The sequence below is a fragment of the Simochromis diagramma genome, unplaced genomic scaffold, assembly GCF_900408965.1.
Source record: "Simochromis diagramma unplaced genomic scaffold, fSimDia1.1 OVJJ01000685.1, whole genome shotgun sequence".
NCBI lineage: Eukaryota > Metazoa > Chordata > Actinopteri > Cichliformes > Cichlidae > Simochromis > Simochromis diagramma.
The window spans coordinates 17209547-17224193 of NW_024387477.1; the positions used below are offsets into that span (position 1 = coordinate 17209547).

Consider the following 14647-nt stretch of genomic DNA (forward strand, 5'->3'; position numbering starts at 1 on the left):
TAGTCTACCAAACCTGGATACGCTACAAAGCTACGACATAACAAATGAACTGGTAAACAAAGAAGCACAATTCTCATGGACAAAAAAAACATTTGAACAATGACAAGAGAGCCCTTTATGCCTCCACAACAAGTCAAGAAAGGATGTACATGTTTCCTTGTCAATGATCAAAAGAGGACTTCACCACCATAACATCACAGGATTCACCACACAAAATGCTTTCAAACACAAAAAAATATCAAAAACACACAAAAAGAGACTGATACAGTTTTAGATCTGGTTGTAGATCTAAGGACGAATGAAAAAGATATCAGCCTGAATCAAAAGGATGGAAAGAGGAACGTTTGTAGATGCAAATGATACAATCGATGAGTTCACAAAGGAAGAAAGGCACATGCCTATTAAACTGTTTATGACAAAAGGTTCCCTTTGACCTGCAAATGGAGCAGAAAGGAGGAACCTGGATTTGTCAGGTTGATGTCCAGGTTATTCAGAGAGATTCAATTCCAGTGTGGGCTCGTTTCCCTCAACTGCATTAGTACAGCTTGACTTTGTAGATGTGACGGGGTTTTCCTACATAAAGAATGCTTCTCTCCATCATCTCAAACTCGTGGGCCATAGTCAAATGCAGAAATTATGCACAGAACAGTAAGGCATGACTAGTTATCCAGATATTTACATCTGAGCCCCAAATGATAACCATTGGGTTTTCAAACTGTAGTCTACATGTTAGCGCCCTAACACACCCCAGTGAAGGATTCTGGGAATAGAATTTTCCTCTAATTTGAGTCATTAAAGCAACAAATGTTCAGTATTTATTAACAATGATAGCAAAGCATATTTAAAGATATCCTATGTGAAAGTATTTTGTCAAATAAATATTTCCTAATCTCACTCTCAGGCAACTTTTTATGTCAATCAGAAGAACTCTAAAATTTGCTTTCAGCCAATCAAAGAAACATCTTATTGAAACGGTCCCCTCCAGAGCATGTTTCCTTGATCTTAATTTAAAATAGAATCTATGTTGAACACTGGCTCAGGGCATGGGAGGCACACGCTATTGATTAATTTTTCATTCCTGTTCTTTTAAAGAACCAAGGACATGTGCCACATCAAATCTGCTCAACCCTCAGCACCCAGTTTAATAGCTTGCTTGAAACAAAAAGTCTTTTGAGGTATGTGGTTTTAAAAGGTAAGCAGGGAGGGAGGGTGCCTTGATTTCCTTTCAGGCTCACCATATTTCTTTTACTTTTTCCTTTTTTTAGGGTCCTTCACAAGCACTCCTGGCACTGTGAACGAACACTTGATTGGAGTTAAAGAGGAGCCAGATGTCTGCCTCATATCCTTGCAACTCTCTTTCTATGTCCCTTGTTTCCCATCTGGATGCTTTGCGATTCTCTATCCTAACGATAACTATTTGCTAACAGATTGTCCAAAAATCCTTGGCACTAACACAGAAGATTAGGAGCACAGGTAATTCACCTGAGATGCATATAATATCAACCAATAAAACAAAAGAAATGTATATCAACATCCTTCATTTCAGTGCTAAAGGGTAAGTGCATTTCTCTTGCCTTTCTCTCTAAAAAAAAAAAAAGAAATTTAGGGGTTTTGACTGCTGATCATAAAAAGTTATGTCCAAATTTTGCATATTGACTGAATGCTCTGAATGTGAATTTTTACCTAAGGTATTGATTAACTATTAACAGTAACTAATAAATTAGTGAGGAAAAATGCATCTTTAGAAAATAACGATTTAAAAAATACATCAATAAAATACCTCAGGTGGATTGCAAATGAAACTATCTCAAAAATGAGGAAAATATCAAGGTTTAGTGCTTTTGCAATGCTGTGCGTGATAGACACACAAACATCTTTTCATTTAAATGTTGAATATACAGCCACATTTGAACAGATTAATGAAAACGACCTTGTAGTTGAACTAAGTTATACTCCATGACATTAGGATGTGAGATTTTTCTAATGTATTCCTATCCTCCTACAGCATACACAATCACATAACTGCATACATCCGCACAACTCTGCACACAAGAAAATAAAGTTGATGTTAAAGACATCTTTAGCTAGACTGAAATTAAAATGCCAACATTCCAATGCAGCAGAAAAAAGAAGACAGTTTATGAAGTTCATCAGCTATAGTGAAGCCGATACAGCCTCTTCTGACCTTTTTTCTCAGGTTGTCTGATGCGTTTTAGGATCTCTGGTCCAACCCACACACTGAAAACACACACAACCACACCAGCCATCACCACCTGACATCTCAGAACTGACCACGATGTTACCATGGAAATAAGCAGTCATCTGTCCAGTCATACAGATATTGATCACCTCCCTGTGGTCTAGAGATTGCAGTTTCTTTTTTTCTTTTGCCTGCATCACACAACCTCTCACAATCAAAGGCCTTCACGTTAACACTGCAGTAGACATTGATGTATTGTTACAATGTGGCCCTTGACTTGTGACGTAAATCAGGCCAAGTTTTACAAAGCCTGACGCTATAAAGCCATCGTAGTGGGTACAGGGAACTGCAGCGCACTGCGTAAAACATGCAGTTACTTATATGTATATGTTATATACAATGAATCTTAACATCAAGGGTAAAGACCACAAACTTGATGACACAGGGGCAGAATAGGGGCATTAATAGGGAATCCACACATTGAGAGGATATGCGGCTTTGCAATGTTGTACAGTTTAACAATGGTCAAAGTGGATTACAGGTAATTCCCACAGTCTCTGTATTCCTAACTCATTCTCCATGAGGAGAGTGCCAGGGAGGTTTCATGCCTTAGACAGAGAAGTTACAGTTGTATTTTCCCTGCAGACAATCCTAACCAACACTTCCCTTACAGCACATAAGAGAGCACTCTGTCCAACCGACACACGCAGACAGCATGAAAATGGGAATCTGCCAGCAAAGCAGGGAGTTGTACTGTAGGCCATCATCGGCTAAATGCTCTCCATCTGCACCCCACTAGCTTTCAGTTGGGCTTTCAAGAATTACAGTTTATACCTGCCTGTATGTTAGCCCTATCTATGGGCTACTGGTAGAGGGATGGCACAGAGGTTACAAATGCATCAGTATTAGGGCTGCCACGATTATTTTGATAGTCGACTAGTCACCGATTATTTTTGCGATTAGTCGACAAATCAGATCATCATCCATTGGACGTAAAACGTACAGCTTATTGCACCAGCATGCATCCGCTAACTAGCATTAGCTTACAGCTTTAAGTGTTTAAGGTATGTGCTAACTAAAAATAAAGACAAGATGATAGTTTATTAAATTTTTAATGAATTTTGCAAATTGTCTCGGTGGAGTTTAATAAACTCAGGCGTCTGCTCCTTGCCATCTAAAATATAACAGGTAGTGAAGGGAGTCTGGTGTTTTACGCCGGCTCCAGTGAGCCTTGAACCCTCCAGCTATCGAGCGGGTGGGTAACAGACGACTCCGAAAACGTTGGGGCACTTTTAAAAATATGTGATGTCTTGATAAACCGAGCAGATATTTGAAGTTCATACAGCTATGTTCGCCGAGAAAATATGTTAAAAGTTTATTTTGTGACCCAGAAAGAGTAATATTAAAACTAAGTAGCTGCCGCCATTGTTGGAAACTGGAATAGGCTGAGCCGAGCTATGAATTCTGGGATAGGTTGGGCCACGAAGGATACATCCGACTCATCCTTCAAATTCGGGGAAAAGGAGGACGCATTTGGAGGAATCTTCGAATCTGGAAAGCCTTCGTCGCGTCGCTGTAACGTAATCGGCCTATAAATGCGGCCTCCGAAGGATGCAGCCCGTAAATTTGGACACAGCTACGATACTGGAGACTGCTTCTTCTTCTTGGTTTAACGGCAGCTGGCATCTTTGTACATGCAGTGCTGCCACCTTCTGTTTCAGTCCGTTATTACACTCTTAAATCATACTATTTATTCCTGCGTCTTTCTGGATCTTACAAAGCTTCAAACGACGCGTCGACTATTAAATTTGTCGTCGACGATTTTGATAGTCGACATAATCGTGACTAGTTGACTAATCGTGGCAGCCCTAATCAGTATGCTCTTGAGTTGGAAGCAATGCATTTGATAGGGTCCCTGCATGGTTTGCAGAACTTCTTAATTTAGGTCTCACAATTCAAACTTGTATGATTTTGTCATATTATGCCTAGTGAGAACAAATCGGCCATTGCCGCTGATTGAAAGCTACTCAGTCCAGGTCAATAGGGGCAGAGCTGAAAAACCAGTTCTTCCAACGGAAATAACCAAGCACAAAAGAACAGTTTGACAAAGAAGGAGAAAACTCAATCGATACAAATGGTTCTGTTAAATGCCTTGCAGAGCGAGGTTTGTCTGAGCTCATGAGCAGAGCAGAGGCCAGGTCACACAGTGCTACTTTACTTTGTCTGTGTGTTTCTGTTAAGCTTTACAGTCCTCCTAATCCTCACAAAGCTCTCAAAAGGTAATAAGCCACAGTTTAAAGTGACAATTCAACACTTGCCAAACTATGAACCAGTAGATATTAAAAAAAAACCCACACAAAATAATTTCTTCTTTACAAAAGAGGGATGCCATTTCGTAGGTGAAAATAAGTAATCTGTATATTATAATGTGAACAAATGAATGTGTATTGCCAATACCGTGGGAAATTCCAATAGTATACTTCAAGTAAACTACCTGAAGTAAAATGAAGAAGAAGAATAAGCATTTGTAAGGAACCAGTCGTGTTCCTGTCACATGGGGAGCTGTTGACAGCAAATTTTGATAAACAACCATAAATTTTTCCACTATCCTAATATGGTCGAATATTTCTGCTTTAGGCAGAAATATATTGCAGTGCACTGTGGGTCAGTGTGTGTCTGTGTACAGTATTTATGAGTGTGTGCAAAGTCCTTTTAAGTGTTATACTGTATATTTTTAATGTGGATCCAAAGTGTGGTACATGTGCACCTAAGAAAGATCCTCAGTTTGATCTCAAAAAGAAACGAGAATCCCTTTGGGGTTGTGTCAGGAAGAACATCTGTCAAATTAAACATGTTCAATTGAATTTTATTTATGTAGCGCCAAATAACAGCAAGGCGACGTGTAGAGCTACCCCCTGTGGCGGGGGGTAGTCAAAGAAGCTTTACTGTATATTCTCTATGTGCATTGTATCTCACAGACAAAATGTGTGTGAATGTGAGAGTGAATGAATAGTGGTATTGTAAAGCGCTTCGAGGGGTCCCGAAAAGCGCTATATAAATGCGATCCATTATTATTATTATCATTAAAATGATTTTGATAAACAGATTAGATTGAAGATTATGAGAATTTGTGTAAAAGCCATCCTTCTTTGTGGATATTAAAGTATTGAAATGCTAATAGAAGTTACACTGCAATCAATGTCAAAGAGAAACAGCAAAAACCAACAAAAGGTGTCCTGACTCGCTTTCAGGCTGTATAATTTCAAGATTTCTCATTTTAAAGTGCTAAAAATTTGCATGCAGGAAATGTGTTGACAGTTTATAGCCTTTTCAAATTAAAGCCCATTAGTAATATCACAGGTGAAAATGAAAAGAAAATGAAATGACCCTCACTTGCACAGTTCAGAATGCGCTCCTCAACATCCTTCCAAAACGAGATAAAATGATGCGTAATGTGTATTTGTGAGCTTAGGGAGTGAATAAAGACAGATACACAGAAGTACGAAGATTCACAAGCTAAATAAATAATGGGCTACTTACCGCAACTTTGCTCCCAGTTATCTGCATGCAGCGATCAGCGGAGGAGGTTAATGTGCAAAAAGACACAAACAGCACAATCATTAGTAAGGCCAGAGAATTCTCTCCATTACACGTTGAAGCATTAGCGTAACTTATGGGACATCACAAAAATTCTTCACACAATTAAAGCACACACTAAACACTTACAATTGAAAAAAGCCAACAAGAGAACATTCAAAACTGTCGTCACATGCTGAAGATAATGTCTGCGTTTGGCAGCTGCAGTGTTACCAATTATTTTGAATATGAATATTTGCTCGGCATATGAAAACACGCCGAAGTAAAAGTTGCGGCAACAAAAGCGGAAGTCATGTTTAGTCATGCCATCTTCCACACAAGGTATTAATTAAATGATTAAGGGGATAAAATATGATTGCCCTTGTGACTGCCTGATTGAATGAGTGGTACAGAACAGAACAGTGGCTAGTGTGGGCAAAGAGGCTCTGTGGACTGAAATCAATCTGCTGCCATTAACGTTGGGCTTCAGGTGTCAAATTTGCGTGGCGGAGCTACCTTGAACCCATGCAGTCAGCACGATTCTTGAAGTTTAACCTTGTTATTTGTCAATAGTGGCAGGTAACGGAAGTGATTTTCATTACTGCAACTGTGGGGCTTGTTTCACAGTAGGAGTGTGTCTGTCAGCAGAGTAAATGCATTCTAATCTGAGGTTGAGCTCTTCTTTCTCTGCCGTATGCTTCTGAAGAAATGCATTTTGATTGCAGGAAGTTACAGGACACACTAGGGTACCCCGTCTCTCTAGTATGCAGAGGGAGGAAGTACAAAACCTACCTTTTTGTTTCATTTACTGTCACACACAAACTCTCTAGATGTGTGGCCATATGATGCTTGATTCCCCTCTCCATCACTCCATCACATAAAGCGTCTTCTACACGTCATCACCTGATCGCAGAAATACTACTTTGTATTCACACTCTAACTACATTTTCCTTGCTTTCCTGCGAATGCAGCATATCACTATTTAAGACGGTGCATTACCTGAATCCTGCAGATTAGACTCCTTGAAATGAGTCACATTGATGTAACTCAGAGCTCAGATATTTTGCGTGGATATTGATGCCAACCAGATCAAATACGTATTTTTAATATTATTTTATAGCAGCTTGACCAAAATAGCAGACACTATCTTTAGTGTGTTCAGATAATAGTCAGAGAGGAGCTTAAGGGGGAACGGCACAGTTTCACTAACAAGTTTTTGGTTTGGGTGCAATGTAACACCTTTTTCTGAAACAAGGACAAGTTTTCTCATTTTACTACCTTTTGAGTTCTGATGCTTAGCAGAAGTCAATAGGCACACGTATAAAGTCAATAGGTGCAAGTATACAGATTTTTTTATTCAGAACAAATACAATTATGTCTACTCTTCTTTTTCTTTTTTCCAAATAATTACGTAAACACTTATCAGGCTAACAATAAAGTGCTTGAATGACCTCAGCAAATCCGGGTCCCACTCAGAGAAGAAGGTGGCACATTGGTTGCATCAAACAAACCAATATTTGAATAAAACTTCGTTAATTACACTAGAACGTCCCCCTGTTAAGACCCTGCCATAACACCTTTGCTGGATGAGACAGAGCAAGTCTGGAATTATACACTGAAATATTCACTGCTGGTAGTCAAAACTAAATCTCAGAGAAATTCTAATAGTATCAATTGTTTAGATTAGTTTGGCACATATGTAAAGGGAAGAAAGCACAGGAAAATAAGATGAGAAAGAAGTGCAGCTGTTCATGCAAAGCTGATGGACAATGATGTCAGTAGACACACTCGTGCAAGAGCAGCGTTGGATTCCACTGAAACACAGCTCATATTCAACTGAACAGGGTTAATGTGGAATTCTCCTGTGAAAAGACATCCCGTTTGTGTTGGGGGTAATTTGCTAGACCCCTGCTGAGGCACCCTGGTATACTATGGCAAGTGTTCTCAAACTTTCCTGGCAACAGACCAGGAGAGAGGTGGCAATTCACAGGAGAGAGAGAAGAAGAAAAGCTTTAACTTCCCTTTGAAAGACATATTTTACAAGAGAAAACAAAGTAAGAATTAGTCTTTTCCCATTTTATGTCATTTTCGAGCCAAACAGCAGTTGGATGTGGTATGTCAGTAAGCATGAAAGGTGAATATACTGTACATACAAGAAAGGAGCACCCCGTGAGAGAAACCTGAAGCACTTAAAGCTATTGAACTCCAGGAATACTGCCTATTCCTGAACACTAAGGCACATGTTCAATTGAGCAAGTCTGCAGAGACAGACAAGAAAAGGGTTACACAATACAAGGGGGATATTTCTTGTTCCGCTAGCATTTACTGATTTAAACTTCTAGTTCCAAATCTACGTTCTCTGCAACTGCATTAAGTTGAGAAAGAAAGAGGTGAATTAAAGTGTCTACACACAAATTTGACTACATATGAGTGTGGAAGAAATGGTCCTGGTTGTCCCCCTTATATTTCAATGACTGAAATGAAAGGTAAGTGCAAATCAGACACCTATTAAATAGCGTGTGGAGTAAAAAAAAAGAAAAAAGACAAACAAAGCATGTTTGTAGCCGTTTGACACCAACAAAAACCGCAACCTCCCAATGCAGCATACATCTTTGCTAGATGAGCAAAATGACATTAGCATTGAATGCACAACAGCAAGACAGAGAATCCAGACAGACAGACATCAAAATGCACTCCTACATTCGATCACCACTCACATGCGTATTAGCACCCATATGCAGCATTAGCCCCCGATAATGTCCAACCTTTAATTTACAGACATATAGGCTCATTCGTGCAGACTGAGTGGAAAAAAATGATGGTGATTTTGAAGTCTAAATTATAAAAGGTCTCAAAAATTTAAACCCTCTTCACACTTGTAAGGCAACTGCTGACAAACTACGCTGCGCCGTAACACCAGGCAAAACAGACAGCAATGAGTGACTGGGTTACTACAACCCACATCACACAGTCCAACAGCAAAGGAACGCTACAAGGCGGTTTGAGGAAACTTTACTGTTACATACATTTGTAAATATTTAAATAAAGTAACATTAAGAAATATCTTTTTTCATCTATCAGGACGTAAAAGAAAGCGAGGCAATTAATTGTATAAATACACTTTATTGAAAACAGGAGAACAAATCTACTGATGACTAAATTATCCAACTTGGCCATTTTTTTGTTCTTGTTTTGTTTGTGTCTTATATTTTTTTATACTCTTAAAATAACAGAATTTCTTCCTGGAATAATCTCTGATATACTCTAAAACAGTGAAATAAAAGTCTTCCTGTCTCTCTCATACTGTAGTTACAGGAATAATTGTTGTGTATCACGTTGCTAACTGCAGCGAATTGGCAGCCGTGTCACATTACTATTGCAATCATATGTAAAGAAATGGCAAACTATTAAGTTGAAGCACATTATCTTTATGTATTATTGGTATGTAATGGTGTTTGGATATATAGCTGTCCTGTATTATAGTGTGACTGCATGTGCACTTGCATGAATCAGCATGCACACAATCATCACTGACATTCAACCATCCCCTTTCTTCAGACCTATTAAATGTGATAGCAGGGTGCTGACAGACATCCCATTTTGTCCTCTGTCCTTTGACTACATGGATTACGTTATTCATTTGAATAAAATATCAGCGCTCACAAAGCATAATGGGCCCTGTGTGGAATTCAATCATCTCGGATAATCATCATTATCAATAATGCCAGTTAATTACCATAACAATGAGGCAGGTAATAAATGATGATGTCAAGAAGGAGCTACCAGGTTCAGGAAACAAAGAGGACAGAAATCACTTTTTCTTCTTCTTCTTCTTCAGAAGTGATCTGAATTTTACAGCACGAGGCTGCCCATAACTTCAATAGACAATACAAGAATTTATCATACATTCATGGATCGCTGCCAAAACTGTTATTGCTTAAAATGATTAAGCATCGCCTCTCCACCAAATTACTCCAACACAAAACAGGCAAAATCATTTTAATTAATTTTATATCTAATCTCATTTTAAAACAACTGAGAGTCAACAGACCAACAAAATAATTCTGCTAAGCATCCATAGCATGCAAAACTAAACGGTAAAGCATGCTATGGTGCAGTGTAAAGAATTATCACAGGTTTACTGGTCAGACATTTGTCCTATTTCACTCCTGTATTTGATTGCAGTGCCTCTCGTCTTTATAAACAAATAATGCAGCAAGAAGACACCACCAAAAATTCACATGCAATTATACACCTGGACAACCAACCGTTTTCATGCAAGCATGTGACTGGACCATCCACCTATGATTGAGTAAGTGAGGGATTGCCTTAAATCTGGAAGATTTTGGCACAACAGGAGGAGAAGTAAGGGATATAAATCAAAACTGCAATCAAAGGCGTGGATTTCAAGCATGAGGTGTGAAGAAAGGCAGCAAAAGTGAGCGTGTGCAAGAGCAGATGACAAAGCAAGCAAAAAGCATCATGTTGTCATTCTAGAGAGGAGTGTTAAGTGTCGTGATATTGCAGCCCACCAGTTACAACTGTACAATATATCTTAGCTTATAAAGACATAACTCTGAAATGCATTCTCTCACTTACAGATTTGGCCGTGGCTGAGATGTACTGGACCACCATCTCGCGTTTGGTGCTCAGGTCCTTTTCTCGCAGCGGCGCTTTGCGATCCTCATTCAGGTTCATGTCCTCCTACACAACAAGAAAGGCAAAATGTTAATAATGAAGCTCTGTGATACAAAACAGTTTTAAGTAAAAACAGATTTTACAAAAATACTTGACGTTTGAACTTGAATTTAATAAAACATTTCAAATCAACTGCATTTCACAACCTCAAACTTGTTACACAAGGTTATTTACAGCACAATGGTTTCACTAACAAGAAGAAGCTTTTTCAACAAACACACAATTATTGTTCCATTTCCACTAAAATCCTTTAATAGAAAATCCTGTTTCCATGGCTGAAAAAAGTTTGCTGTCTGTTTCTTTATTAAAGTCACGTGGCTCCGCAGCAGAAAATAATGGCAATAATAATTAGTCCTTGAAACGAAAGTAGCAAGGCTGCAGCAATAAAAACTGTACACCCCAACTCAGAACAGGAGAACAAAATCAAACACACTGCTTCTATTGAGGCCATGCAATCACATCAGATAGGCTGGATAGGCAGTATCTGTGTGTTATTGGGAGTATTATCTTCATGCTACTTTAATTCTGCATCACAAAAGAGGTCTTTCATGTGAGAGACATCAGGGATAGAGCGAAGGCTGGACAGAGCACTAAAAGCCAGGGAATGACATGATGATTAGAATGGAGGGGGATGTTTATCAGAAGCACTCTCTCACAAAGAGATGGGTAGAATGAACAGAGTGAAAAAACATCCTCCTCGAGGTTTTAGAACGGTGAACCTAAAGGTGTGGAGGCATGCTGCCCTCTGCTGGGAAGCAGAGAAAATCATTTGTCTTTTAGTACACGTTGATCTGTTCTGACAGTGATTTCCTTTCATGCAGTTAAGTGTAAAATTCAGCTAGAAAAAAAAAAAACGAAGGGCGTGAGTTGAAAGTAAGAACACTGTTTGAATGTCTTACCACAAATAACCTGATTCACAAGGTTTTTCTTCATTTGTTAGCGAAGCATGGGCAGGAATTCCATCCAGGGGCACGGTGACCTGAATTCCTTCAAGCATATTTCCTCTAGTAAATACCCTTTGAGCTACAAAAATCATTAATATCTCTGGGAGATAGAGGAGGGGAGAAAGTGCAGCTGAAACTTTTACAATTGGCAGGTTTTTTTCACTGAAGGAAACCAGCAGGTTTTTCAATTAATCTCTGAACCCTGCTAATTTATCTGCTTAATTGGCATTCAATAAAGGAGGCAAAATGTGATGGGGTGAGTACATTATGGGAGGGGTAGGAGCAGTGGGCCTGCGGGACGCTTGTCAGGGGGCAAACTCGAGGAATGAGCCCTCATGTTTCGCCTCCAAAATGATTAATGCTCTATTATTAATTATACCCTCACAGGCTACATAAAAAGGAGTCTCAAGATATCATGCCTATGCTGCTGATGTGACTGAAATGAGGAGATCTGAGCTTGTATAAATGACGGTGAAGTTACGGGGACAAAGATTCCTTGTTTGTCTCACACTGGTCTGGCAAAATCGACTAAGAATGTATTTTTACAGTAGCCAGGCAATAAAAACACAGCAGACTTTCTGCTGATTGCTTCGTCCTAAATACAGTCGAAGCAATCAACGAGTTTTCATACGTATTGTGCAAAGCTCTTGACTAGCCAGTAACCTAAATCCAACTGAGCAGGTGTTTGACTCACTAAAGACCAGTCCCCAAACAAGCAATAACTGAAGATGGCTGCACCACAGGCCTGGCAGCACCTCACCAGGGAAGATACCAAGCATCTGCTAAAGTCTGTGGATGGTAAATTTCAGGTATTCATTAACTGCGACAGCTTTTCATCAAATTATTGCATAGTTTAAGGTTATGATTTGACCTATAAAATGAGTTTGCCCTTGTATTAAAAAGGCGTAAAAGAAATTACTGCATGGATCATATAATGTGGACGTAAGCGCCCTAATATGAAAATCTTGAGCACAATGCGAACCGTTAGACACTCACTGCTGTGTTTAGTTTCTAAAATATATATAAAATAATACAAGATGGCCCTAAAATTCCAAAATCCTGTGGTGTGGTAAGCCTAAAACAGAGCAAAACCAGGGCACTACAGGATTTGTATCATTGAAAGGGAAAATTAATGGGAGCCATCAAATGCATCTCAGGCAGAAAACAGTATGGAGTGCTCACCCTATGGGGAAAACTGGATCTAAGAAAAGTAGAAGTATAAAATGTTTTGCTTCAACTGTGACAAATCAATTATTTTGTCCACTAGCCTCAAGTCTGATCCATGAGTGTGTAAGGGCACATGCAGTAATTCTCCTGTGGGCTGGTTTTAATGTCCTGGTGCAGAGTGGAACTGCTGAGGGATCACATAGGAGCTTATTACGAGGAGTGTTCATCCTGACAAGGCTCACAGAGAGGCACATAAAACCCCAAACTAGCCACAGCAGCACTGCAATGTCACATTCTTCTTTCACTGCTCCTCTGTCTTTGCGCGCACCTCAATACCGTCCCCCTGCTCGAAAAAGATATTCTCTAAAGAGCGGAAACAGAGACAAATTGGCACAGAAATCAAATCAGTCGAATCAATCAAGTATGGATGTCATGCTCTTGCAGGTTTTCATGCTGGCAGCCAAGTAAAACCATCATCTGGGCAATAATGCCACGACTGCTAATGGCAACTTGGGAGGAGAGTGCCAATATGCAGCAGCCATATTCACACCATCAGGCAGACGGTCTAAATTGAGGAGATGAGTTCATGCGTTTGACCTCACAAAACACCACGCCTATGCTAGTGTACAGTCATAACTCTACACATTAAAAAAAGGACTGTGGTTATCGTGATACCTCGAGGTTTAGTAAAAATCTTCAACAGAACAGTCAATTCTTTTTATATGTTGTTTTTGTGCTATTAGTGAAGTCGGCTACAGCATTATAGCTGCGTTTCTAGTGAGACGCAAATACATGAAATTCCAGCAACTGATTTATGTCTACGCATTTTGATGAGATCCTGTGAATTCAAGCTGTGCACATCTTAGGAAATTCCGTGACAAAACGCATGGAGACATACAAACACAATGCCCTCCTAAGGCAGCGCTGAAAGTAAATGTTTTTCCATGCATTTTAACTTTCCCCCTGTACTTTTACAAATATACTCCTGCTCTTAATGGTTGGTTTCAAAAATTCTAGAAAGAGTTCATTTGGGTTTCCTGGCCACTGACTGAGTGTTTCTTCCTATATTTTGACAAACCCTTTTGATGACCTTTCAGTAATAGGCTACGTGCTATTTAAGCTTTGAGATACACGGCGCAATGTGTAACCACTTTGCAGCGGAAAAAAGTATTTTCACTTTCCTGCTAGTCATTAACGCACAGTAGGGGGTCTCACTAATATGCCATGGGTCAGCCCTTTATTTGAAGCTAGCTAGACATCAAGACTGCAACATGTAGGACCATAATAACAATCAATTACAGAATGGGTGTAGAGACAAAGAAGACAGAGAGCAACTGGAATGTGTGTTGAACAGATAGATGTTGAAGAGAAGCTACTATCATGAAAAGAAACTACACACCACAGTTCTGTGTTTACTAGGTTTGACCAGAAAAGTTTACTGTCTATGAGTGTAAATAGCGCCCGCTTAAAAAGTACATAAGTAAATAACCCTTTTTTTATTTTAATTTCATTACTGTAATTATACTTCCCAACCCAAAGTGTCAAGGCCTGTCAAATGTCAGACCAACAAACATGCCTTCTGTGTCATCTGTCACTGAGCAAATTGAAGCCTGGGTTTAATGTCACGCCGCTGTGAGCACAAACATAGTAATTGAGAGGTGAACTGAGTGACAGGGATGAGCACCCAGGCAAGAAAACACTGAGCACTCGCCTGATGAAAACCAGGAGCACTGGTCGTATTTCTCTGGCCCTGGCAATAAAGACCATTGTATGAGAAAAAAGGAAAGGCAGGCACCGTACCACGCACACATACACACTCAGAGACATTATCCACAATAGTACACACAACCTATGCAATGAAGCCAGAGTAATTCAGCTCCTCACTTCAAAGAGATGGGCTGAAAGCTTTTTGTAAGATTTCAATCCTGCAGTACATAAGGCCAAAAAATGCATTTCAATGGAGAAAATCACAAGTGTGACAGAGCTTTGACCCCACGGATGAGTGCGAAGTGAATTTCAAAGTTTGGTACTTCTCACACTGGCCTAAGGAATACGTAGGTGG

At 39.5% G+C, this 14647-nt stretch overlaps 1 protein-coding gene across 9 annotated transcripts in view; it reads right to left on the minus strand.

Annotated features, from left to right (window-relative positions):
* Positions 1–14647, minus strand: part of diaph2 (diaphanous-related formin 2) — a 357889-nt gene that overhangs the window by 323917 nt on the left and 19325 nt on the right. For 7 of the 9 annotated variants that reach the window (XM_040016585.1, XM_040016582.1, XM_040016588.1 and 4 more), the window contains 2 exons: positions 10376–10480; positions 5741–5761 (listed from right to left, as the gene is read on the minus strand). In XM_040016585.1, coding sequence (XP_039872519.1) covers positions 5741–5761; positions 10376–10480 — 126 coding nt within the window. The remainder of the gene's footprint in view (positions 1–5740; positions 5762–10375; positions 10481–14647) is intronic. The other 2 variants (XM_040016586.1, XM_040016591.1) reach the window with 1 other exon arrangement.